This window comes from Engystomops pustulosus, chromosome 1 (assembly GCF_040894005.1).
Source record: "Engystomops pustulosus chromosome 1, aEngPut4.maternal, whole genome shotgun sequence".
Taxonomy (NCBI): domain Eukaryota; kingdom Metazoa; phylum Chordata; class Amphibia; order Anura; family Leptodactylidae; genus Engystomops; species Engystomops pustulosus.
In genome coordinates, this window is record NC_092411.1 from 100,056,487 (window position 1) to 100,083,366 (window position 26,880).

At 42.2% G+C, this 26,880-nt stretch overlaps 2 protein-coding genes across 4 annotated transcripts; one reads left to right on the plus strand and one right to left on the minus strand.

The window, feature by feature from the left end:
• RAB2B (RAB2B, member RAS oncogene family) lies at positions 1-14,377 on the minus strand. Its single transcript, XM_072150071.1, has 8 exons — positions 14,111-14,377; positions 6,125-6,196; positions 5,107-5,174; positions 4,457-4,539; positions 2,888-2,980; positions 2,127-2,238; positions 1,984-2,052; positions 1-1,898 (listed from the first exon to the last, which is right to left on the minus strand). The coding sequence occupies exons 1-8, from the start codon at positions 14,154-14,156 to the stop codon at positions 1,797-1,799; spliced, it is 645 nt and encodes a 214-aa protein (XP_072006172.1). The 5' UTR covers positions 14,157-14,377; the 3' UTR covers positions 1-1,796.
• Positions 11,055-26,880, plus strand: TOX4 (TOX high mobility group box family member 4). 3 transcript variants are annotated; one of them, XM_072150058.1, is made up of 9 exons: positions 11,055-11,219; positions 20,085-20,153; positions 21,195-21,437; positions 21,530-21,790; positions 24,207-24,434; positions 24,551-24,631; positions 25,202-25,909; positions 26,522-26,688; positions 26,795-26,880. In XM_072150058.1, the coding sequence occupies exons 3-9, from the start codon at positions 21,369-21,371 to the stop codon at positions 26,853-26,855; spliced, it is 1,575 nt and encodes a 524-aa protein (XP_072006159.1). In that variant the 5' UTR covers positions 11,055-11,219; positions 20,085-20,153; positions 21,195-21,368; the 3' UTR covers positions 26,856-26,880. The 3 variants fall into 3 exon arrangements, with proteins under 3 accessions (XP_072006159.1, XP_072006150.1, XP_072006142.1); XM_072150049.1 differs by lacking the exon at positions 11,055-11,219 and adding an exon at positions 14,280-14,509; XM_072150041.1 differs by lacking the exon at positions 11,055-11,219 and adding an exon at positions 17,602-17,789.

Consider the following 26,880-nt stretch of genomic DNA (forward strand, 5'->3'; position numbering starts at 1 on the left):
TTTAACATGGGAAAAAGTTTAATAACACATAAATTGGCAACCAGAAATTGAAAACATAAAGCGCTGTACACTTTATGGCATCCTCCGGCACCGATCTACAGGCAATAAAGTGCAAAAACACAATTAAAATTCAGTACATTTAAAATAAAATAAAAACCTGGCAGAGACAAAATAATTCATCATACAAATCAAAATGTTTTTGCAAAAAACAAGTTTCAGATTGTATATACATACAAGTAATCAATAAATAAGACAGACAGGTAAAGGCAATCCGAATGATCATGCTATGCTCATCAAGGAATCTGCTACCATCCTTATCCAACTGACTTTTCTACTAATCCACCCACATTCATCAATAGGATCAATAAAGGGGTATTCTGGTAATAATAAGTTAGCGGTCTGATCCTCATTGATCATAAGAATGTGCGACCTTGTACCTATAAGGGAATGGAGGGGCTGGCTGCACTGTAACACTTTTTAGTGATTACTTTTTGCTCATTTATGCCAAATCCTATTGATATACAATGCATTGCATGTAGTAGAAAAGTCTGTTTAAAATGTGATTTCAAGTAAGGCTCCCTATCTGATATTAACTATCAAGATGCAGGCTTGTAAAGAGCCATACACTAAGGTACATACTTTAAAGCAATTTCCTTGCTTTTAAGAATAGATAACTAATTTCTGTCGTTTGAAACGGTTGGAATAACACGGACAGAACATATAATGTGAGTATTTTCAAGTCCACTTTCTTATCATAGCAGTTTCCGGCTGTAATAGGCACGTGGCCATGTACACCGTCTCACTACACGTCTCTGTATACAGAGGCTGGCAGTGATGGATGCCACCAAAGCTAAATGGGAACATCGGAGGAGGGGAGCATCAGCTCTTTGCTAGTCTTTTACCCCCAAAGCCATATATAGTTTACTTTAAATCATGAACAACCCTTTTAAGTCCTTTAGATGTTCCCAAAAAGAGAAATGTTTTTATCTGAAGCACCTTCCCCTTGAACATAAGCAAAACTGCAAATAGGTCTCAAGCAAGTCACAGTTGAACCCAACCCTGATCTGCACCTGCAACAAATATCCAACAGTTATGAATTATTTTAAGATATTAATTAGGCGCAATGTTACGGTGTGACAATGTGATCGCCATATTTCACAATACACCTATAGCCCCAAACCTGCTGCTCTATATAGGTTGCAGAGTAATGCACATTTCAGGGTAATGATCAAGAAACATATGTATGTACCTCAAGCATATGGACTAAAGGTGCCATAAGATGGCAGTGCTCTTTTGCCATTTGATATCTAGTGGACATATGTCAGGTACCCTGTTCATATCAAGGCTTATCCATGAAAACCAAAAGGTGCTGCCCTTAGCATTGTCAATAGGGGAAAGCTGGGAATAACACTTCCCCAAGCCTTTATAAAATAAACTCCAGCAGGTGGCTGTATAAACAGGAAGCCAAGCAGCAATATTATTTGTTGTACTTTCCCTTTGTGGTTCCACATTTAATATGGAAACAGTGGAACAGTTCAGTTTTCTTTCCTTCATTTTGGTAGACTGTCATAGAATCGTATTAATACCGCTAGTTTATATAGAAATAAATAGTAATGGTTGCTACACTGAGCAGGAGGATGAAATGACACTAGGACTTCAGAGAAGAACACCTCTCAAGTGTGCATTGGAATAGGTTGAGAGGAAGAGAAAGACAAAACACTAAAATAGGAAAGAGGCGCACAGATAGGCCGAGCCAGAAATTGGACCCTTGCATCTTCACTTTTCAGGCTTCATCTTTAGCAGCACCCAGAGGAACCCCTCCCTTCTGCCTGGTTTGGTCGTGCTCCACCAAGTGGCTCGGTCAATGACTGCTGAGGTCCCACCTTGATACCATTAGCCTTTAGAGAAAGCAAAGGAATGGACAGAACATTAGAAACCAACAGGCAACAAGGATGGGATTACATTTCTGTACATTTACTTTACCTCATTATTTACATCAAAGAGCCCAAGTTGAATTTTCTTGTAGATTTCTTTGGCAGTACCAATAAAGGCCTTGGGTAAAGAAAGAGAAAGTTACAATAGGTAAAGGAAGTGAATAAGCATTAGCTCATCTTTTCAATTGTTACCTCTTCCACATTGGCTGCAGTTTTTGCAGAAGTTTCCATAAATATTAGTCCATGTTCACGGGCAAACGCTTCTCCCTCCTCCCTTGACACATCTCTACGGCCCTCCAGATCACTAAGGAAATGCACAGATAATGAGTCTTACGGTTCTACGTAGAGTTTAGCAAGCTGTAAAATAACTATATATGCTAATGGAATAGTTTATCAACTCCTAATCCTTACTCAATACACTAATGGCACTAACTACATAATCCATACCATCTATGACTGCAACAGCCTCAGGGTGCGCTACTGTACATAAGACTTCTAACTGGTGATGGAAATGCCATGTCCTCAATAAAACCTTAATGAAAAGTGACTTATTTTAACACACCATTTGGGGTCTGTGGTATTAGCTAAGATAGCTAAGCCTTAACTTCTCCGTGTCTCCCAGTCCAATAAAGAATGAATTCAGGGGTAACACAAATGCTGCTCCATTTATATGGTACAGAGGCTTGTGGTTGCATTGTATTCAGAGACAACCCAATGATCACTGGCATAGGTAAAGTCTGGATTCTGAGACAACAAGAGGGAGCAGGAAACATGGGATTCACCAGCTAATGATTCTAATGCCAAGCAGATGGAGTGTCACCATGCTGGAAAGCATGTCACGTAACAGAAGTCGTGCTTATGCATCTTTTGTGCGGGGCATGAATTTTAGATCTTTAAGATCAGCACCCTGTACCTGTAAACAATCAAAACTGTTTTTCCCTCAGGATCTGTACCTTTTGTTTCCAATAAGTATGATGACCATGTTGCTGCTGGAGTGTTGTCGAGCATCTTCTAACCATGAGGTAAGGTGGCTAAAGGTCTCCCGTCTTTATGTCAAAAAATATTTATGTCAATTATTAAAAAGTTTACAGACAGAGATACAATACAATTTGTAACTTAAGAAACAAGGTGACAATTCCAATTATGATAGTTAAAACCTAAGTGTGACGTGATTTATTTGGGCATTAGGATAAAGAGAGGAAAAAAAAAATGGCAGATAACTGGTTTGGTGATTCTTTGAAGTGCCTGGTTATACCCTACTTCAAACATCACATTTAAAGGGCCAGGTGGTTAACCCCTTGGTGCCTGATGGTCATTGGTGCCCTTTCCTGCAGTTCCTTCTATATTCTGCCTTCACAGCTGATGGCTGGAGGGGGGCACACTTGAAATACCTATATCTCCTGAACCCATGCACCTAGAAACAAAACTCCTGTGTCATATTAAACAGGAGAATATCCCCTTTTATGGATGCTTAACAGAACTGGAGATACGCACTCTTAAAGTAACAATCGGAATCTACAATTTTTAGTACAACTTTAAAGGACATCTACCACCATTTTCTCAGTGGTAGACTGTCCCATATGCCATTCTCATTACCTTATGCTACCGGAGCTTCCTCTGGGGCCCCCGTGGTATGGAGAAAATAAACTTTTATTTACATTCAAATGTGCCAGAGGCGCTCAGAGACTCGTCTGACGAGCGCCTACTGGCTCCTCCAAAGACTAATTTATGCACCCCCCCACTCTTTATCTCTTGAGCAGCCGCACAGGATATCTGCAAGCTGCACAAGACAAAAATCTCACAACAGAAGAGTGCCGGATGATGTCACCGGCTACCTCACTGCTGCTCCATCGCGAGCATAAGGTAACAAGAATGGCATATAGGACAGTCTAACACCGAGAAAATGTTGGTAGATGCCCTTTAAGGGTGGATATCTCTGGTTCTGTGAAGCATCCACACAATCATATTAAGGATGGGGGGGGGGGGGGGGGAATTGTGTTTCTAGGTGCCAGTGTTCAGCAGATCTAGCCATTTGAAGTTGGCCACTTTCATGACATTTATAAATGTCCTTTCTGCACGGGGCATGTACAAATAGGACGCATATAACCTTAGAAATAAATATGAACACAATTACCCAGATCAGTGCCAGATAGTGGGGATATTGGGCGATTTGGAACACAAAACCACCATTCTATAAGGAACGGTGGGTGATTCATGAGCAGAGATCACCCATAGATGACACATGGGATGCAAACAAAGGTCCATGGGACCCTTGTTTGGCACATGTCATGTGTAGGTATCCTTAAAGTCCGTGTATAGAAAGGGTGGGTTGGAGTTAAAATGTAACAAACCCCTATTGTAAATGATGCAAGTCTGAGTCATTTATATTTGTGATGGAGAGTGCTGAAGTGTGATCTCTACAGGTGTGTCAGGATATAATTAAGGCTTGAGGACCTCCATATGCCTGGAAGGATTGCGTATGCTTGTAGATTCTGGTGTTAAGACCAGGTTATGGCACTCACCTAGTGATATCATACACAAGCAGTGCTCCGGCAGCGCCTCTGTAGTAAGACCGTGTTATAGATCGGAAACTTTCCTGCCCAGCCTGAAGATAGAAGGCAAGCAGAGACAATTGTGTGGAACATTCATTTTAAGTATAATAGGTTGATTAAGCATTCATTATTTTCATTGGATAATATGAAATACACCTTAGACCTATACACCCCCACAAACTGACCATAATGCCCCTGCTGGGAAACCTACTCTTTCCTTCAAGTCACAATTTTGAAGGATATCCCCTGGATCACCAAAACAACTAAAATTAACACAATGATGTATGGCATTTGTTAAAATCACTCTCAAAGCTTCTAAAAAGTCTGCAGATTTTTAGAATAGGAACATGTAACACATCATGGAAATTGTATGGAGGGTCTGTGTTTCCCAGGGTCTAAAGATGGGGTGGGGGGTTATGAAAGCAGCTAAGTTCTGGAAAATCAAATCATTAAAAACCCAATGAAGTAGAAAAAAAAAGTTATCCAGTCAAAAAAGGTTTTAAAAAATCCAAAAACTTCAACATGAATAAACATCATAGGAAATATATACATATATATATATATATATACACACACACACACACACACACACACACACACACACACAGGTTCCAGCTTACCGTGTCCCATATCTGCAGCTTGATGGGTTTACCATCGATATTGATCATTCGGGCCCCAAATTCAACTCCTGGGAAAAGAACCAAAAGTCAAGAAAAGTTAGCAGAAATGCTTTGTATTGTGAAAATGCTAAGCTCTTGGAAGGGTCCAAGAGGTGAAACTTTGTGACACTAGACATGGAACAGAGACTAATGTTAAATATTTGGGGGAGTGTGGCTCTGAAGAAAAATCTCCAGTAAAGTAGCAACCAAAATCTTTATCAGGACATGATTTAAAAGCCGAAAGTACAGTAAGGTAGGAACATGATGGGTGAGCTGGTGTTCTCATATTCATTTACAATTGTGGCTCTGTGAGAGTTAAATATTCATAACCTTTGGGCAAGTCCAGTGGTGGCATCTGTATTGGGTTTAAATACACAATTGAAACACACAGGGATGGACATCGGGTGCTGGTCACCAATCACATGCGTTGCAATGTAAACGAATATGCAATCAGACTGAGCCCTGTCCCCTGGTGTTTGCAAGTGCAATACAAACACCACATGTGGCCGAACTTTGAGCAAGTCTCCTCCATGGTTTAGAGCAGGGGTAGGGTATGGCTCATGTGGCTCTTTTCATGGCTGCATCTTGGCGCTGTGCACCAATCATGCCCTTTGTCCAACCCAGGTGCCGGCGTCTATTCTTTATGACTCAGGCGCCATCACTAAAGCAACAATGGCCCGGGTCATAGAGAAGAGCAAGGGAGAGACATAGAGCCGGCGGAAGAGAGTGGAAGTAGGTGAGAATTTTTTTTTTTTGCCGTGACTACCCAACTACCGCAGGCCATACTACATGTGCATATTGTAGGGCTCTCACGGATATGTGGCGTTTATGGCTCTCTCAGCCAAAAAGGTTCCTGACCCCAGGTGTAAAGCATTATATCATATATGACAATTGTCGAAAAGGACACATAATTGACAACAGAAAAAGTGACTATTGTAATTAAATAAAAGCCAATAATGGAAATATTTGAATATTTTACCTATTGTCAGATCATGAACCGGCTGAAACCTCTTATCTGTGAACTGCAGCAGTAGACAGGATTTTCCTACCCCTGGAAAACAAAAAAAAATAACCCTCATTAATTTTTGCTTATTTGATAACTATTCATACACTAGTAGGTCTGGAAGGAGTTAAATTCCGTTTGTCTGGTGCATAGGATAGGTGATTAATAGTTCTGGGTGGGCAACTGCAAATAACATTTCATTGCAAAAAAAAACATTTCATGCTTCATCATGTGTATATTATTCATGGGTAAAATAAACTGCCCCCACTCATGGTATAGATATGCAACTTAGGGCCACATTTATCACTTGTTTTTTCTGTTGTTTTTGCGCCTTTTCGTTTAGGCGCACCGTTTTTGCGCCATTTTTGCGATTAAACGTCAAATTAGCAGCGCAGCAAAAATAACCACCTTTCCCTCATCTATCGTTCAATTCCAGATGTTTTGCTGCGCCTAATGATATTCATCACGGGCGACTTTTGCATTTAGGCGCAAAAACGGGCGCAAAAACACTCCAGCCCGAAGGTGGCGTTATCTGAGAAGAAAGCACTGAGCCCCTTTGCAGAACAGCTCATTTCTAGCAGCAAAGCTCAGCCAGACACTGGAACATATAATAGATACAATTAGATACATTACAGACAGGAGCTGCAGACTCTATTTACAGTTCATCACCTTCTATTTACAAAATATTCTGCAAAACCTGAGCTCAAAGCAAGAGCAAGAGAAGTTTGCACAAGTTTGCAGAAGCTTGCAGAAGTTTGCAGATACTACAAACAAGTGTCCCCCATGTAATTCTGCACAGTGTCTGAGGGGGATATTGTGCAGAATTACAGGGGTGCAGCAGGAGACCAGCACTGGGGGATCCCATCCAGGAGAAGCCCCTGCTGAGGAGGTCACTGGGTGCTGGGTGTCACACCTGGGTGCTGCTGTGAGTGTTATCTTCATTCTGGGCTGTGGGAGAAGCAGAGAGGAGCTTGTAGCAGGATCACATGTAACTGCCCGAATCTAACATTGCGCCTAAACTGTGTTAAAGTAAAGTGATTAATAAGAGGCAGGAAATTAACTTATCACAGATGGTTGTAGCTTGTGATAATTCTGGCAAAACAGTGCGCCAGAATTTAGGCGCAACTAGTATACTTAGGCGCACAAAAGTGATAAATGTGGCCCTTAGAATGTTAAGGGGTTCATAATCATATAGTTTTGCTCATAAAACTGTTGATTAATTAAAACATTAAAAATGTTGCATATAACCCAATTGGAGAAATCAAGGTTTAATCACCAGAGGTGACAGGGCTCTTTTACTATGAGAACTGTCAATCTGTGGAATAGCCTGCCTCAGGCGCTGGTCACAACAGAGAGTTTCAAGAAGGGTCTAGATGCATTTTTACACCTAAATCACATTGATGGTTATGTTTTATAGAATTGTTTCCCCTAAATCCCTTCCTCATGCAATCCCTTTCCTTCCGTGGTTGAACTTGATGGGCGCAAGTGTCTTTTTTTCAACAGTATAAACTATGAAGTATTTTTCTGATATGCAAATTAGCTTTTCTGACTCATGTCTGGTGTTTGTGACTCTTCTCTCTCTCAGGCTGGAATGCCCCATTACTGTGACTGACAGCTCTGTGTCTCATCAAATCACTGCTCTGCCTTCTTGTACTTAGGGACTGCCTGCTAATATTCAACTACAGAAATTCAAAGCTCTATGTACAGATGGAAATTAGTGTCTTTTAACACGGTGTCTTATGTTACATTCCTGACATGTGACTAGTGACATCATTGCAGGTCTATCAGCTAAAAATCACATTGTATGTGATTATATGAAATCACAGCAGCCTCCATAGAGGATGGAGAGGAGTAGAAGTCCTTGGAGACTGCTGTGACTTCATGTGGTCAGATACTTGTATGGGGTACTGTTTGCTATTGTTAAGTGGCCAAAGGACCCGAGATGATGTCACTCTGGTCACATGACATGCACTATGACCAGTAAGGAGACATAAGGCATGGGGAGGAGTAGATGGATGAGCAGGACATGCCCTCTCTGATGCCAGGGAATACAAGATAAAAGGTGATTTATGTGGATGCAAGCATAAAACAATTTTTAGATAAAAGCAGGGTGTCAGTCAGTTAATAGAGCTCTATAGGAACCGGTCACTAGCTGTATATGTGCAAATGTGGTGACAGGTTCCCTTTAAGGTACAAAGGAGGTTCTCTTTATTGCCATTGATGACAGAGTCGAGGAATCAAGTCACCCGACAAACATGGATTTATAGGCATTTTATTACCAACTGTAGAAGTTATTTCCTCTGCATAGGATAGAGAATAAGAGCTGGTAAAGGTTTTACTACCGGGACACCCACTGATCATAATAAGGAGACCCCAGTAATCCAGAGAACAGGGTCCCATTCTCACTATCGGCTGGCGCAGAAGACTGACCTGTGTCCTGGTGCTCCCTTCAATTGTAAGGGAGTGTCAGAAATTGCTGAGCACAGCACTTGAGCATCTCCGACACTCACAGCATAATAGGGTGTGTTTATCATTTTCTGAAACTACCAGACAATTAAAGAGCGCGGAAAGATCCATGTCGACCTGCCTCTCCACCCATCAATGAGAAAAGGACCCCAGTTCTTTAGATTGCTGGAAATTCCATTCCAAGCTCCAGCAGTTGAGCCTCCCCCAATAAGCTTGTTATCCTTGGTACAACCCCTTTATGGCATTGTGAGGCCAATCTAAACCAGTTCTAATATTCTTAATAAAGCAAAGTTAAGAAAAACAAAACATTCTTCCGCTTAACAAAGTTTCAAGGCTGCGATGATCTATTCCTTGGGGGTTTCAGACGTCCTTATTGCATAACAGTCATTTTTCTTATCAAATAAGCAGAGCAGAATTTTAGCAAGAACAACATAAATATCAAAACTTTCCCAACAGAATCAGAACAAGGAGTTTAGAAACACATAAATATCTGGTCTTGGGTCACAATAACTGATGCAAAAAAAAAAAAAAAAATAGAAAACAGATTAGTCATGACTTCAGCAACCTCTAGGTTCTTCTGTTGTCTGTCGTTCATTTGTCTAACAAAATCTACTGTATAAGCAAAATATGAAGGGAACAATAGCATAAGAAACATGTAAACAAGTAAAATATGTGCTCTCATGTGTAGTCAGATTGTATAGGTAAGCTACATATGATTAGATTCTATAGAAGATGCAAAAGGACACATGATACATTGTACAGGTTTAGCGCCCAAACAGATACAAATCCACTTATTATAACTTGAGGACACCAATTCCTTTGAAAGAAGGAGGGGAAATTTGGATTATCATTGTAGCTTCCCCTTGTACAGAAAGAATTGTGGGACAAGAGCTCAATCATAACCTATTGAATGTGCTGGGGTATGATTGATATATATATATGAGGAGTAAATCTATGTAAATATACAGGCAAAGATTGAAGTCTGCCCCCTGGAAATTGCTTAGGCACTTAGTTTAAAATTTAAAGAAATGAGTGACCGATTGTTTACGGATAAGAAACGTATACATGACTATATTTGTTTTAGATACTCTTGTCTGAAAGCCTTTTGCTTGCTACAGTATTTTCTTTGAAGGTGACATACATGGTCTAGTTATATACACATTTTAAAGGGGTATTCTCACGGAGATAAGTTTCTTATATTTCACAGATACTGTATAAGTTAAACCTGTCTCCATCAGTCCTGGTGTATACAATTTTGGTTGTCCCGGGATCCGACCATAAGGCTTCATTAACACATTCCATTGATGCACATATTTTAGAATACATCTGAGCAGCCAAGAGGCGATTTGCCCAATTACATTGCTGTCAACATTGATTTTACAAAACACATGTGTTAACAGATGCTCGCACATGTGTTTGTTAACTCACCGTTAATCTGCATGTAAACATTCATTTACGCATGCATTTTGTAAATGCAATATTGACAGCAATGTAATTAGGCAAATCTCTTCTTCCCAGCTGCTCTGATGCGTTTGAAAATGAAAGCTCAAACGCAAACAAAACACAAAGTGTGAACAAAGCCTAAATCTTCTGACTATGGTCAGATTCTTCTCATGAATAGCTTCTCTTTTCTGCACAGCTGCAGTGTTCTAGCCCCCCCCCCCCATTACAAGACCAGCTCAGACAAAGGCACTTCCTGCTGGAAAGCAGCGTGCAGACACTTAATGTACTTGCTACTGACAAGGTAAGGTTTATAGTGTGTGTATTGCCGAGATGTAGCAGAGGTAAGAGTGTAATTGTGTATTATATGTATCTCATGACTCTGCTCTGTCTCATCTCTCTTTTTCTATGTGTCAGATACTAGTAGAATTTTCAGAAGCTGAATAAAAAAAGTGTAGATAAACCCTGGACCCTGATAATCTAAGCACATTGCCAGCACAAAGCACTATGAAGTGTCTGCTTAGATAATTTCACACTGACCATCACTGAGTTATAGGAGCTAAATTAGCAATAAAACTCAGTAAAATTGTAAAGTAAGGGGCTAAAAATGTTAATTGTGTAAACATCACTAGGGGATTAAAATTTGATAACTTTTTTTATGGGGAAAACCGCTTTAACATTATAGCCTAACTTTATCTGATGGATGTATCTGAAATCATCTACATATGATGTGTATAAACTGAGATGTTGTTATAGACTACCGACAACCCTCTGTCTCCTGATGCAATCTAATAAACTGCTTATTGTGTGAAAACTGGGATGGTATATTTATCCAGATCTTCTACTAACTCCCCCTTCCTCCTATTAGAATGTAGAGTAAGAGGAGGATGGAGGTTGTGGAATGTGAGACTTCTGTGGGATTGGATGTTGGTATCAGGTGGCAGGCGTCCAGGGAAGATAAGGAAGCAGTAATGTTTATACAATGCATATCATCCCGCCAGGGCAATGCCACAGTAACCCTCATAATGGGAACAAGCCTGCAATGCAATGAGGATTGTATTTAGAATATTTCTTAATTCCCCAAATGCAAAAAAAGGAAAGGCGTTTCAGGTTCTATGTATGAGAAAAATTGCTATGGTTTCGATACAGGGATCTAAGCTGACAGGTAAGTCAATTGAGACAATGCTAACGCCCAGGATTTTAGCAGCTACTTTGTCTTTAATCTCCTTTAACCCCTTAATGACCGGGGCACATTAAGAAAATCTTCATACGTATGGGGAAACATAGAGCATGTTCCATCTTTGCCCTGTGCACTATACCACTGCCGGGTACCTAAAGCCATCTATGGGGCCACCTCAAACTTTTTTTTGCTACCTTAAAAATCTAGGGGTGTTTTTTTTCTGCATTACAGAAGGACCTTTTTTCATTTTCTAGTTTTTGTAACCTAAACCGCAAATAAAAGCAGAAAAAAGGCCTTTTTTGTAATGAACAGTATGTATATATTTAATTTTAAAATTCACAAAAAAGTTATATTATAAGTTAATTCCCTATTTTGTTTTGTGACGGTCGTTTGGTATATAATATTTCTGATCTTGGGCAAAGAGGGCGACTAGGGTTTTCATAATGTGTAATGATTTTTCTTTTCATTTTGTGAAATCTTAATGTGTATTTTCTACATACTTATTATATTACATGTTTTCCACAGTAACTGGCGCATCTAAAAGAGTCCCAGTTATAGGGGAAAATGACCCCCCCCCCCATGGGGGGGGGATGTGTGCGGCAGAGCAATACTCTGCTCTACTTAACTCTTGCAGACACTGCGATCTGCTATTCAATGTACTTCACTACTTCAGCGCTATGCAGTAAAGAAAGGAAGAAGGCACAAGAAGTAATAAAATGCTTCTACCTCCTTCTAGGGTCTCAGGCTGTCTCTGATAGTGGGAGACCCAGTCCTACCCCTTGCCAAAAGACGCTGTTGCAGATACTGGTACTGCACCTCCTGCCGTCAAAAGATGGTCGGTATGGACTTAAAACTCGCCAAAATGTGTTGGACTTTAAAGTCAAGCAGCTTCAGATATCACATGTTGTGATTCAAAACACAACTGAAATGCAACAAGGCCCAATTGAATATACATTTCCCCTGAAACACATTTGATCTGTAATGCGTTTTGGATTGTTTACATGGTTCTCAATGCACAGTGTAACCGCCAGGGAAGCTGCAACATGGAGAGGCTCTGGGAACTACCCCATAGCCTGTCTCACTAGCAGAAGTTTAAAGGGAACCTACCACCACAAATCTACCTATAAAGGTGTGATGCCATCATGTCAATATGGACCAAAATCTCTGAGGAATGCTTCCAGCACCTTGTTGAATCTATGCCACGAAGAATTGAGGCAGTTCTGAAGGCAAAAGGGGGTCCAACCTTTACTAGCATGGTGTACCTAAGTGGCCGGCGAGTGTATAAAGATGATTATTTCTTAATAGTACAGATGATAAGGAGCTGCCTCACAAACATAAAAACACACCGTATCTTATACACTGCCTGCATTGAAGTGCGAGCTTTAGCTTTCTTGGATGAGAGAAAAACAGTCCAAGCATAATAAAAATACTGAATGATGGCTTCAGCATCATCCCCAACATGCTATACTGCCCTGATCTGACAAAGAAAAAAAAAAAGCTTCAGGCCGCATTCACACAATGTTTTGCATTTTTTTGGTTGAGTTTCTGGAGCAGCAAATGTGGAGCAGTTTGGAAATGTGTTTTATAATACTATTCATATAAAAGCAATTGTCTTCTGCAGCCTTGAAAAACGCATAACAGTAGGGACTTTGATGAACAAGTTAAGGGAATCTGCTTCCCAGCAAAATGCAAATGAAAAAATGCATCACAGAACACAAGCTTATCTGCAACACAAGTTTAAATGCAATGCAACAATACAGACTGGAGGGCTGCAAACACATGCATTTAAATGGTACAGGAGCGTCTATCTAAATGCGTCAAAAACGCAACAAAAAACTTGACGCATTGAGTGAATAGGGCCTCAGAGGTTTCAATTACAAGGTTATGACTATTTTTGCCTATTTTTTTAATACCTCCAATTAAGGGGTTATTTTGTCAACATGCAAAAATTTGCAAAAAGCAGCTTTACACAAAAGAAACCAGCCTGCAAAAAGTCCTCCTGGTTTAGTACATCAGGGTCCAATTCCTGTTAACGGTCACCCAAAAACAGGAGTCAGTCACCCCTCACCATGCCCAGGGGTTAGTGAGTGATATGGGAGGGTGGACCAAACCCTGCAGTGCAGGGCCTTTGGTGGGTACATGTTTGACCCTTTGCTGATATTTGAATGTTCACAGAATACACCTACTTCTAAAAATAATAAAAATTCCAAAAAAATAGGCACTTGGAACATTACATCAATTCTATCAGAGGCAGTGTGGCATAGGGGACAATTCTGCGGAACCATGTAGTATTTGACTGCTCCCAAAGAAAAGAGCTCACCCTCTGCAGGATCCTGGCAGCGTTTGAACAGCTTTAAAGCAAGGACAGAGGACAGATGCCAAAAAGCTCTCGGTTATCCTTAAAAGATTGGAAAGCACAGGAGATTGGATAAAGCAGTTTTTTGGGGGGTTTTCCAAGTTACTTTAAAAAAAATTGCCCACCGCTATGTATTGATGTGTCCATATACTCTAATCACTGGCCTCAATGGTATGTGACATGGGACTGATGAAAACAGAGGCTGTTTTATATGACACCGATGCTGCCAAGTGAACAAAGCCTGGCAGGGAGAACCCTGAGCAGTGGTGCTGGAGCAGAGCTAGCAATAGGGTCACACTCAGCAGTGTGTAGCTGTATACTAGGGATAGTCACGTGTGGGGACTGAGGGATCTATACCTTTAGGTGATTTGAGTTTGTTTCCTACATAACATACGTCCAGCTCTGTGCCCAGGACACTGCAACATAAAAGTATGACAGGACCCGGGCCTGGAGTGGACACTGCTCGTCCTGAGTCTTTGTTCTTGGGCACCGTTCACACTATCCCCCGTCCTGCACGCACCTGTGTCCCCGATGATGATGTACTTGAATAGATAGGCGTATGACATGACTGCACCCAGGTACCAGATGAGCACGGAGGAGACAAGACGCTCTATCCACTGGATGTCTCCTCTATGCTGCAGGTGAGGACGCTCTACCCGTTGCGCCGTCTCGGTTGCTACAGGAAGCGTGATCCTATTGGTCAGTTGAGCGGGGATAGGCGCGGCTCTATTAGTGACAACCCTCTCCCTCCTCACGCTATAGGATACTTTTCACATTCAATTTCATGAGGGAATCTGTCCGAAGTCTCGCGAATGATGACATCCCGTGCCTCACCGGAAGCGGAACCGCCGCCATCTTGGTGGAGGCGGAGAAGTGTAGTTATAAAAAAGAAGGGGAGCCCTCGGCCCTGAACATGGAGGTGAGGCACGTTATTGTCAGACGATGGAGTGGCGGAGGCTTGTGTGTAGTGGTGCAGCTCCGGTGCGGGGAGGATGGGGGTTTATATGGCGGTGGTCCAGTCATTTCCTAGCGGCCGCATTGTCTGTGGGAGCCTAACCTTGTGCTGATCTTGGGCTTCTCAGTGAGGCCGCTGGTTGATGGGATGCGGATTGCACAGTATGTGTGACTATTGCTCCCAGTGCAGTGTGAAGGTCCTGCCTGCAGATAGGTCTGGTGTCTGCGCCGCCCCTGGGCTGAGAACAGTGCGTTGTAACTTATTGCTGTTTGTAGTTGGAAGGATCCATTCACACAGAAAGAAGTTGTTGTGGATGTAGAGCTGTCCACAAATAGTGGTAACAGTGCGGTACATTGTACATTGACAGGGCTGCAGTGAATGTAGTGTAGGCATTTCTCTGTTTTTGGGTTTATTTGATAACCCATACCCTTTACCCCAGAGTCTGAGTGTGTGCACCACCTGCCCAATACAGGAGGGTTTGGGTGGTTGTTCCTGTGTTGTTGTGATCCAACATCTATATCTGAGGCTACCTGCACACAGACTGTGCTATCCTTGGGCTGCACACAACATCTGTAAACTTCTCTGAGCCCAATGCCCAGGTATTTATCTGTTTTACCAACACCTCAAAAATAAACTAAAAACAAAAGGCTGGTGACCAGCTTGTCCCAACCCCTTTAAGGATCATGTCATTTCCCACTGACCGATCTGTAAATACAGACCATCTTTTTCAGAAATTTCTGACAGCAGAACTGTTCTAGTTGCCGATGATGATAACCAATCAGATGGCAACTTTAATTTTTTTCCACTGCTGCATACAAAATTAAAGCTTAGCTGTGATTGGTTGCCATGGGCAACAAGAACCGCTCCGCTCTCTGACACTTCTATTAAATCTCCCCCATCATCCGTGGTCGGTTACTACGGTCCCTGATCCCCCATGTAGGACCTGTATTTTTTATGTTCCATACAATTCTATGTGAAGGTTCAGGCTGCAAATGCTGATAGGAGCTGCCTCCACGCTGATTTTTGAAAAAGTCACGTGCATGGGTCTACTAAAATAGTCTGAATGCCATCCAAATGAATATCACTCGGTTCTAGTGATAAGCCTGTAGTATGTTCTGTGAGATGGCCCAAAGCTCTGAATTAACTGCAGCTCAACATGGCCTACTGTTTGCTGCACTTCTATTGAAGTTGGTCCTGCAGAACATTCTTCACCATCGCTATCAGTTTCACATTGACTTAACTAACAGACCACATATGGCTGGCAGCCGGATGGTACAGAGCTTTATCCATTACACATGGCACATAATCTCTCCAGGATTTGGTCTAATCTCCGAGTTTCCTAGATTATCTGTGATCTTTTCAGAAGTTTGTGGTGTTGACGGTTCTGCACGGTTCTGTTACTATTTGCTGGGTTCAAGCCAAATAAGTAAGATGTGTTTTGGTCGGCTGTATATATTTTTTATTTATTTTTTTTACTTTATTGGAGTTCATACATGACTTTTCTTTTGTATAGTCAATTTCTGAGGTTTTAAAAAATTGCTGTCACTTTTCAGCTACTGTTGTCAATAACAGTAAATGGCAAGTGTGAATAATAGAAGCTCATGGTTCCAGTACAGTGGGAAGCTCTTCTCTGACAAATGCCAAGGCTCTGCTCTACTGAATCCCATAGCATAAACATTAGTGGGGATTTATAAAACTACATAGGTGACTATAGCAGACAATCTCTGTGCAGCTTTCATTGTCAGAAGAAGGTGATTGTTAGTGGTGTCATGTGACCAGTATTTCTTTTTATTGCAGTCTCCTAGGTATGCGTAGAGATACTGCAGCACTCTAGCTAGGCTTTTCTGTAGGATGATGTAATGCCTCTAGGATATTCATGAAGGAACAGACTTGCCCCATTAGGTTTTAAAGGAAGATGTAGATATTAGAAACCACTGAAGTTCATCATAGACATTAGATTAAGGGGGGCTTCTAGCTGCTTTGCTTGGCCTGTTCCATGGACTGAGCACAGGGCCATGTATCCCTATGATGCATGGAGTGCTGCATGATGTGTGGGATTCCTAAAGTTGACAATCCCTGCATTGTAGCATGGTCGGCTTAGTTGCTACAATATGGGGTGTAACGTTTTCACATCTTACCCTTTGGCCCTCCCTGCAGGGTGTGTGGTGATCTGTAGTAGATTTGGGAAGCTCTGAGCAGCGCTGGGTAATCTGTGTGCACCATATAAATAAAGGAATTCATATAAGTCGCTTGTAGTGATTAGTATGAGCGCTAATTCTTCCCACACATAAACTTTGACTCCAGAATATTGTTCGTCTTTGGTTTGCTGTGATTTATATACCAACTTTATGGAAAGTGTGCTTTTGAAAGTTGCCCAAATGTGATCTTATTTGCTTTGGGTAACTTTCTATAAGAAGGTTTACTAGTAGGTTGGTAGATGTCTGCTTCCTGTACAGTGCCTCGTACAATGTTTGTGCTGGGGACACAGGCCCTGAGATGCTGGCTGTGTTACATCTTCCTAATTCTCGAAGGTTTTCGGCACTAGTAAATGTCACTAGTATATCTCCAGCTCATAGGTCACTTGTATCTGGCTGTGTTCAGTACACTGATGCCCCTTTAGCAGATTCCCATCAGTTTCCCTTCTCAGGTTTCCCTACTATAAGACTTGGGTGTTGGAATAAAGCCCTGTTTGTAATCTTTCTGGTTCGGTAGTGTTTCCTAACAGTGGATTGTGTTGCCAATTTCCTTGTTGTAAGAGATGTGACTATAAGAGCTGTAATGGGCCTATCTTTTATATACCCACAGCTGGTCTTGTATGTCCTGGGGTGTGGGTGGTGTAGCCAGAACTGTGCTTGTTGAGTTTGTTTTTGGACTGGAGCTGCTATTTTATTGGACCTTACATGTAAACACTGTTAATATAGACAGACACTTGATGGCAATGTTCTGAGCAGAGGTCTGTCTGGTTTTAATCTGATGACAGTTTAGGACTTGCTCTTTTACTTGCTTCACTGTGGCACACTTGGCAATTGGAGTTAACCCTGTGTGTGTCTCTTCAGCCGGTGGCATTACTAGGTCATAAATGGACCTCCGTTTCTTTCCGAGTTGGGATTGTGATAGTGCTGATGGGAGTGCTGCTTTTCCAGGCCAGCACTTGTTTTCAGGAGAGGAGACCCCATCCTCTTCTCTGGACCCTTCAGTTCTGTTGCCCACCCAGAATATGTTTGGCATGTATGGGCACAGCAAGGTGAGATTCAGGGTATGGGTGTAATACTGTTGTATAATGCTCTTTATTGCTGTTTTGAATGTTTAATCCATCCAGTTCAGGCTTATTCCTATATTATAAAGTAGTTGTATATTTCAAAGATGCTGTCATCTGAACCAGCCCAATGTTATTTTATCATTTAGGACCCCTGCTGATAATATAAGGTGGCACCTAGCTGGGCTTCATATACTGTAATAATGTAACACACTGCAGGAGTCCATCTAGCTCTGCCACATGTACTAACAAACCACCAATTGCTCAGTGAGGGTTAACCCATTGCTTCTTGGTATTACCAGCCTCAATCAGACGCTGCAAACAGTTTTACACTGAAATTGGATTCTGGTAAAATCTGACTTGTTTAAAGATTTCTATTGGTTAATGTTAATTAATGTCCTTTCCTATGAGGGTGTGGTCACATGCGGTTCTTGTATTGTATCTAGAAACACAATGCAAACACGCGGGGGTGGCCTTCGGCCCGATCGCATATGTGTTTCCATGGAAACCTGTACGTGGTGTCTTGCGTTGTTTGCTGAGCCCCACCCCCATGTGCTTGCATTTGGTTTCCCAGCACAATGCAAATGCGGCGTTTGACTGCGCCCAATACAATGCACTTCAACTCAAACAAAGGCCGCGGTCACACATACCGCTAGGCGTCCGTCATAACGCGACGCTAGTGCACAGGGGGAGGTCCTTGGCCCGAACACACATGCGTTTCCAGGGAAACGCATGCGATTGTTAAGCCGATCGCATGTGTTTCTCTGGAAACGCATGTGCAACGGGGCGAGGACCTCCCCTGTGCGCTAGCGTCGCGTTATGAACGGACGTCTAGCGGTAAGTGTGACCGCGGCCAAATGGGGAGAAACTCCTCGCTGAACTCAGATGAGTTTAGATTTAAACACTTGCTTTGGGAAGTAGCAACACTTGTTCTGCTTTTCAAAACGCATTCCAAACGCGTCATGTGAACGCAGTTTGAAAAGCGTTCGAGATCAAGGGTTCCTAGTGGTTTCGGTTGCAGCCAGATACCACTCAAAGGGTTATTCCTATTACAGCAAATTAATGATATTGTTTGTATTCTAAAAAGCTATGCAAATTTCCAATGTACTTTCTGTATCAATTCCTCAGTTTTCTAGATCTCTGCTTGCTGTCCATCTATAGAGAGCTTCTGCATCTAATTCCAGTGGACAGAAATCTGACCCTGGTCACACAGGTGCACGGCTCATTATATCACACAGCTCTGATTACTCTCTATGATGTAACAAGTCATACACCTGTGACCACGGTCAGATATCACAGAGTAATCGGAGCTGTGTGATATAATGAGTCGTGCTCCTGTGTGACCGTGGTCAGATTTCTGTCCACTGGATGTAGACACAGAAGCATTCTATAGATGGACAGCAAGCAGAGATCTAGAAGACCGTGAGGAATTATACTACAGAAAGTATATTGGAAACTATAACTTTTTATCCTGCAAACAATGACTTTAATTTGCTTAAAGGAAACCTACCACTGGGTGAGCTGGTGCCGGAGCTTATTTCAGTTAGTGTTTTAAACCGCGGTATCGCGGTTTAAAACACTTTTTAAACTTTATAGCCGGCGCAGGCAGGTACGCGCTCGGCGCTTACCGTGCGCGCGGCTACATAGGAAGTGAATGAGACACGAACTAAAATAAGCTCCGGCACCAGCTCACCCTGAGCTGGTGCCCGGTATTGCCATCGGAAACCTGCCACTTCAAGTGGTAGGTTTCCTTTAAGTGGTTATACCCCTTTAAGCTTATACCAGAGGAGTATTAAAAACAAAAGTAAGTACAGTTAACAGTATATAGATTGGATAGTCTCAAAATCTATACACTACAGATATTTTATGTATTGGTTTTCTTGGGGTAATGCGTGTCATTTTACATCCCCGGGGCTCAAATCCGTAAAAAGTCTTAGGCTGATGCCACACGTAGCGCTTTGTCTGCGCTTGCAAACGCAGACCAAGCCTCGGCCCGATCGCAAAACTACGCAAAACACTGGCGGCTGCGGCCCGCCCTGGTGGGCGCGGCTTTGTTTGCGTTTACAAGCGCAGACAAAGTGCTACGTGTGGTACTCATCCTGGACAACCCCAACCCCTTTAATTGTGATTTTTCCAAAGAATCCAGTGTGTCTAGGTCAGCATGTCTAACTTTGCTTATTTAGCTATAGAGTACTTGCAGTAAACCAGATTTATTTCTGTTCTTGAATGTTTCCTTCATCACCTGCCATATGTTTATGTGTATTCTGAATTTTGATCCGGCAGTTTCCCGGGGGCAATGACAGCTACCTGACCATCTCAGGATCTGGACATCCCTTTCTAACTGGGACAGAGGTGAGTACAAATCATACGTTGTATGGCTTGTTTATGATTCTGGTTTTCCCACCGATCAAGGCAAAGTGGGCCATGGAAAGGGAATAACCATAAAACTTTGTACAGGGATACCTGCAATACGAGGCTGCAGACAGACTTGCTGATTTTTTTTTTTTTTTTTTTTTTTTTTCTCCATATGTGATGCCTGCTCCCATGATGGCAACAGTAGAAATGACTAGAACATATTTCAAATTGGAGGTTTGGTCAGTCAGCTGACATGTGGGCCAGTGGAAACCATACTTTGATTTTGAAATAAATGCTTCAACAGCTAGCACACGGCCTTGTAGCCTTGGACTGAAAATCTACATTAAGAAAACTGGGTTTTGGATGTGTCTCTACAGATTAGAGATGAAAGGATTGAACGTTTAATTTGTATACCTTAATGCAGACTATGCTTTAGTATTTCAATCCATAGAAATGACTGGACATCTGCTGAGTTGCTTATTCAGTTTTTTAACTGTATTTTTTATAAAAAATGTTATGGTACATCATAGATAATCCACAATGTATGTACATGAGATATATATATATATATCTCTCTATTCATATCATGAGGGGCTGTAGCTAAAGAACCCTTAACATCACATATTACTGCAATTGGTGATCAGAGCTAATTAGTTCCCAACCACTGCAGGTTCCCTTGTGGGTAGGAACAGACCCCCAATCGGGGGGAGATGTAATAATAAAAACACTAAGAAAATAGTGTAGAAAATAAGGGGGGACAGACATGGACAAGACATGAAACGGGAATGACGTATCAATGAGAACGGACCCGAATCAAGAGACTTTGTGGGTAAACCAGTATGAGTCCCAGATGAGATGGAAGGAATTTATCTGAGCCGCTTATTCTTTCTATCAGCTTGAGTATTCTGGTTGTGGGGACTTGGGTGTAGACCAGATCCAGCTTATCAGCTGGAAGCAATAACTTGTAAATGTGTGTATTTTCTTATCAATGGACATATTAGTGTGTATATTCTGAATGTTCTCAATCATTCTTTACAGACCTTTCACACGCCCAGCCTGGGGGATGAGGAGTTTGAGATCCCTCCTATTTCTCTAGATTCTGACCCCTCTTTGGCAGTCTCTGATGTGGTTGGGCACTTTGACGATCTTGGGGATCCTACAGAAGTCCAGGATGCAGGTTTTGCAGCACAGTATGGCGTTCAGACACTAGACATGCCGGTGGAGATGACTCATGAAGTTGTAGAGCAAACTGGAGGACTTCTTGGGTCTGCATTAACCATGGTAAAGGGTTTTGCTAACTTCTGGAAATGTGAGGTTTGTTTTTTTTATATACTATTGCAATGGCTAATTGGTGTCAATCATTGTTAATACAGGATTTGGATCACCCTATTGTCACTGCTTATAGTGCCAATCCCCCAGTCACCATAGACGTTTCAATGACTGATATTTCTTCTGGTCTTCTGGCTCATAGTCAGCTCACCACTATTGACCAGTCTGAGCTGAGTTCCCAGCTTGGCTTAAGTCTCGGTGGTGGTACTATTTTGCCTCCAGTTCAGTCTCCTGAGGACCATCTTTCTCCTACCCCCTCTCCAACAAGTTCCCTGCATGATGAGGATATGGAGGACTTCAGAAGGGTGAGTTTATTCACTATATACAAATTTTTTTATTTAACATTGTTTCCTTAAAGGGCTAATTTCATTAATTTTCCATGTATACCACTTAAAAATGTTAGTTATAAGCCTGAAATACCTTGCACCAGCTTGAGGTGAGCTGGTGCTGGAGCATAGCTTCCTGATTTTCACAAACCGCTGTATCCCTTGAAAAACTTCTTTATTCATTTGATTTCAAACCCCCCCCCCCCCCCCCCCCCCCTCCGGTGCACATAACACGTTCACGGCGCACCATGCGTGCGACCATGCGTGCACCTGATTAGGAAGAGTGTGCTGGAGCGTCAATGACGTCACCGAGCTCTCGGGCACGCTTGCGCAACTTTTTCAAGTTTATCAAGCGATACAGCGGTTTGTGAAAATTAGGAAGATCTGCTCCGGCACCAGCTCACCCTGAGCTGGTGCAAGGTATTTCAGGCTTATAACTAACATTTTTAAGTGGTAGGTTTCCTTTAAGTATTGTATAAGTATACAGGCAGTCCCGTACTTGAGAACATCCGACTTACAGATGACCCCTAGTTAAAGACCGACCCCTCTGCCCACTGTGACCTCTGGTGACGCTCTCTGGTTGCTTTACTATAGTCCCAGGCTGCACTGATCAGCTGTAAGTTGTCTGTAATGAACCCTTATTGATAATCCTTGGTCCCATTACAACAAAAAATTTTGAAAATCCAATTGTCACTGGGTCAAAAATAAACTGGATCTACAAAGATAAAATATACAGTTCAAACTTGCATACAAATTCAACTTAAGAAAAAACTTAAATAACCTATCTTGTATGTAACCCAGGGCTGCATGTATACACTATATATGATAAAAGGGGTTGCCCCCCTAGAACAGGACAGGGGCAGAAGTTGTAATTGATTTAAAAAAAAAAAAGGAAAATGTCTGTACCATGTAAGTTGTGATTTTTCCACTGCAGTGGCTACCTTGAGGGATTGCCTCATCCAGGCAAAATGTCTGAAAGTTAACTTAAAGGACACCTGTCATCAGGTCTGTGTCACTTCTCCTGTCACTACTACCTGTTGGAGCAGCTCACAAGGATCCATCCCAGCCTTTATCTAGTTATTTCATACATTATTCATTGTAAAATCACATATTTTTTTATCAAGTAAATGAGGCTGGTCACATGTTCAGAGGCAGTGATGTCACCCCTGTTACCCCTCCCCTCTCCTCCCCCTGCTCATGTCTGTGTGTAATGTATAGTAAAGCATGGCTAGTGTGTGTGCTGCATCTGCTGACATGCTGTGTCCTCCTAATATACAGGTGAGAGACACAGACATCAGCTACACATGAATCTGACATGTTCTGCTGTAACATGGCTGCCTGGAGCTGCTGAATCTCTCCTAAACACACACACATGCACGCACACACACAGGCTGCAGGGGGCGTGGCCACCAGCACCAGGAAGCACAACATTATACAGCCTCACACCATTATACAGCCTCACATCATTATACAGGCTGTCAGTCATGCACTGGGGGCGTGGCTGTGCCTCCCACTCATGAATAAAGTGGACAGCTTGAATATGCTAATGCTTCATTGGACATTTCACAGGTCATTTGCATACAGCTTTAGGACCTCATTGCTTAGGTTTACAGGCATGTAGAGGGACAATGAAGGGATAGAGGCAATGCTCTCTAATGGCAGTTTAAGAAAATATATTTAGTTTAGGGGGTTATTTTGCATGACGGGTTCTCTTTAACCAATATGCGACTGAAAAAGATGAGGAAACTACCTAAGGCTGTCTGTACAAGATGTGGCACAAATGTGGGAAGGGGAATTTTACATTGTCTGGGACTGCAAATTATTGGTCACTTTTGGTCATCATTCTTCTCCTACTTCTCTGGCAGCTTATCAGTTATTCTCTTAGGGCTGATCTACAATATAGTGCCCTCCAAATATAAGATATTGCTGTTACTCCTAACACCAAATAGTTCAACAGGTTGCCCTTGTGAATTATAATCTTCCACTCAACAAGGCCCAGGTCGCTATTTAAAAAATACAAACTACATCAGACAAATCTCTAGTGCTATCCATGCCTGCACAGTGATGCAATGAAGCCTGAGCAGTACACCCCAGATTCATTCATACCTATGGTACATTCTTCATTGTGTGACTTGACAGGCACCAGGAGCTCTGGTGTTAGTAGGCAGAGAAAACTAAAGGGCGATTTGGGGAACTAAACCGCCAGTCCAAGTGGACCAGTGGATGGTTTAGTGTCCCAAATTGCACTGACCAGTATTGATATTGACGGACTGTAAATATTTATTGCCACACTTCTGCATTTATTTATACCTGCTTGAGCTTGTAATACCATGACATATATCTGTTCAGCATTCTGCAGATATCTCACTTAGCTGTGTCTGCTGTTTACCTACAGATAACTGCCCCTAAGAACATTGTAGTGGAACAAGCTAAGAAACAGAAACCGTCAAAAAGGAAAAAGAAGAAAAATCCCAATGAACCTCAAAAACCACTTTCTGCATATGCCTTATTCTTCCGTGACACTCAAGCGGCCATCAAGGGACAAAACCCCAATGCCACATTTGGGGAGGTATCCAAAATTGTGGCTTCTATGTGGGACAGTCTTGGAGAAGAGCAGAAGCAGGTAACATTTGTGATGCATTATTGTTGTGTTATTGTGCAGCAGGAACAACTCCATGTAATTGCAGATTTAGACTTTAGACTTTGATCAGAAAAGACTCCTATCCTGTCTGTTCTCAGGTTTACAAAAGGAAAACTGAAGCCGCAAAAAAGGAATATCTGAAGGCTTTGGCTCTGTACAAGGAAAACCAGATGTCACAGGTAATGGCTGTTTGTCTAAAATGTGAAAGCTTAAATAATTTCAGTGGACTGGTTACTGCACACATTACTCTGGATGTCAATTTGGAAGTTCAGTTTTGTGTGATGAGGCCACTGTATGGTGTGTGTTGTATTAAAGGACATCTACCATCAGGTATAATGATGGTATAACTCGCCAGTCGCCGCCTTCTGCACTTTATAAAACTTAGACAATACTGTAACAAGTAATGAAATATGTCAAAATATAAACTTGTATTCTAATGAGACGGAGCCACTCTTGGCCCCGATGGCCGATAATTTCTTCACGCCCTGTATAGTTAAATTGTGGCTGGGTCCATATGTAAGTGACTGTTCCCTCTGCATTTTCATGTTTGTAATGTAGAGCTTGTGATGGATGCAGAAACAACTGATGGGAAACTCTAAAACTGTATCTTCGGCATATACTTCAGTATGTGTTAGTTTTATAACCGCATTCAATACTGATGGTGAAATTGAAAATGTTTAGGGGGGGGTGGGGTTTCTCAGTTGGCATCTTGGTAGTTATTTAATGCTTTTCTATTTTATTCAAAACAGGTTGTTGTTGAGACGCTGGATTTGGACCCTCCTGCTGCACCAGCTGTAATTTCGGAATCTCCAGTTCCATCTCCCTCTGTTGTGACCACTTCTAGTGTTCAACATGTTGTTTCATCCCCACCTACACCTACTATTACCCAGGCTCCAACTCCTCCCCCTGCTCCTACTCCACCACCCCAAACAGCAGCTCCTTCTCAGCCCAGCATTGCAAAAATAATAATTTCTAAGCAAATGCTGCAAGCCGGACAGATTCCAACATCTATTGCAATGTCTCAAGGCATGGTGACGGTAATCCCTGCTACTGTAGTCACTTCCCGAGGTCTTCCTCTTCATCAGTTACAGCCAAGTCCACAGGCACGTATTACGCGTTCTGTACTTCAGGCAGCAAGGCAATTGCCCCCACGCTTACAGCCTCCACCGTTACAGCAGATGCAGCAGCCTCCACGTCTGCAGCAGATGGCCCCTGCTCAGCAGCCATCCATCACTATCCTTCAGTCACCACCACCTTTGCAGCCTATGCAGAAAGTCCGGCTCAGCCTGCATCAGCCACCTCCTCTGCAGATCAAGATCATACCCCCTCCTCTACAACCGCAGCCACAGACTGTCCAAGTTCAAGCAAAAACCATTCCAATTATCAATGTGCCCACCTCCCCAGAGGTCTCTGTGTTACCAGAGCATGTGGAAGTCTTAACAGAAGTTGTTCAGGAAGTAAGTTCTTGTTACTGGCTAATTCGTTTGCTACTTTTCTGTTTAAATGGAGAAACCTGCCGGCTGAACAGCTGTGTGTATAATCGAAAATCTTGCATTATAGTTCACTGTCAGATTAGGGGGGGGTTCAACTACCAACATCCTGGCCAGTCAGCTGATAGAGGGGGTTGTGGACCCTTACAGTCAGACACCACTCCATGTATTGCATAACAGCCATGGCTGCTTATTAGAGTTGTGTCCTATTGACTGGTACTGAACTGCAGTAGCCATTATAATGTGGGGGAAGATTTACCAGTCTTGTAAACAGATCCACCATCAACCCGTGGTAGATTGTTTGATGATAAATATGCTGCAGTTACTGTCTAGTTATATCGCCTTGCTTTGCTCCACATATAGCATATACCCTTGCTAAGCTAAACACCCTTGAGCAAAGTGGAGGGGTTTACATTGCTCTAGAATGCAGTGTCCAGGCTTTTTAGCACATTTATTTACAATGTTGTAAATTATAATAATTATATTATTATAAAATTGCACTTTTGATAGAAAGGTATTGCTTATGTATGTTGTGTAGTACTGGATGTGTAAGAGCCTTTCTTTTCTTCTTCTTCTTAGGAGTCCCCACCTGCACAGATGGCTGTTGAACTAGTCAGTGGTTCTCCCCCTCACAGCCCCTCTCCCCTGCCAAGGTGCATACGCTCTGGATGTGAGAATCCTCCTATAGAGAGTAAGGATTGGGATAATGAGTATTGCAGCAACGAGTGTGTAGTGAAACACTGCAGGTACGTAAAAGCATAAATTATAAACTAGGGTATTCTGAGCAATATTTCACCTCTGGGTGTTGGTTTGTTACTTTGTGCATGCCATTTATGTTTTTCTTTCTTACAGGGACACCTTTACAGCTTGGATTACAGCACGAAATCAAGGGACAATTGCTCCTGTAAAATAACACCTGTCACTTGGAGCTTCACGGA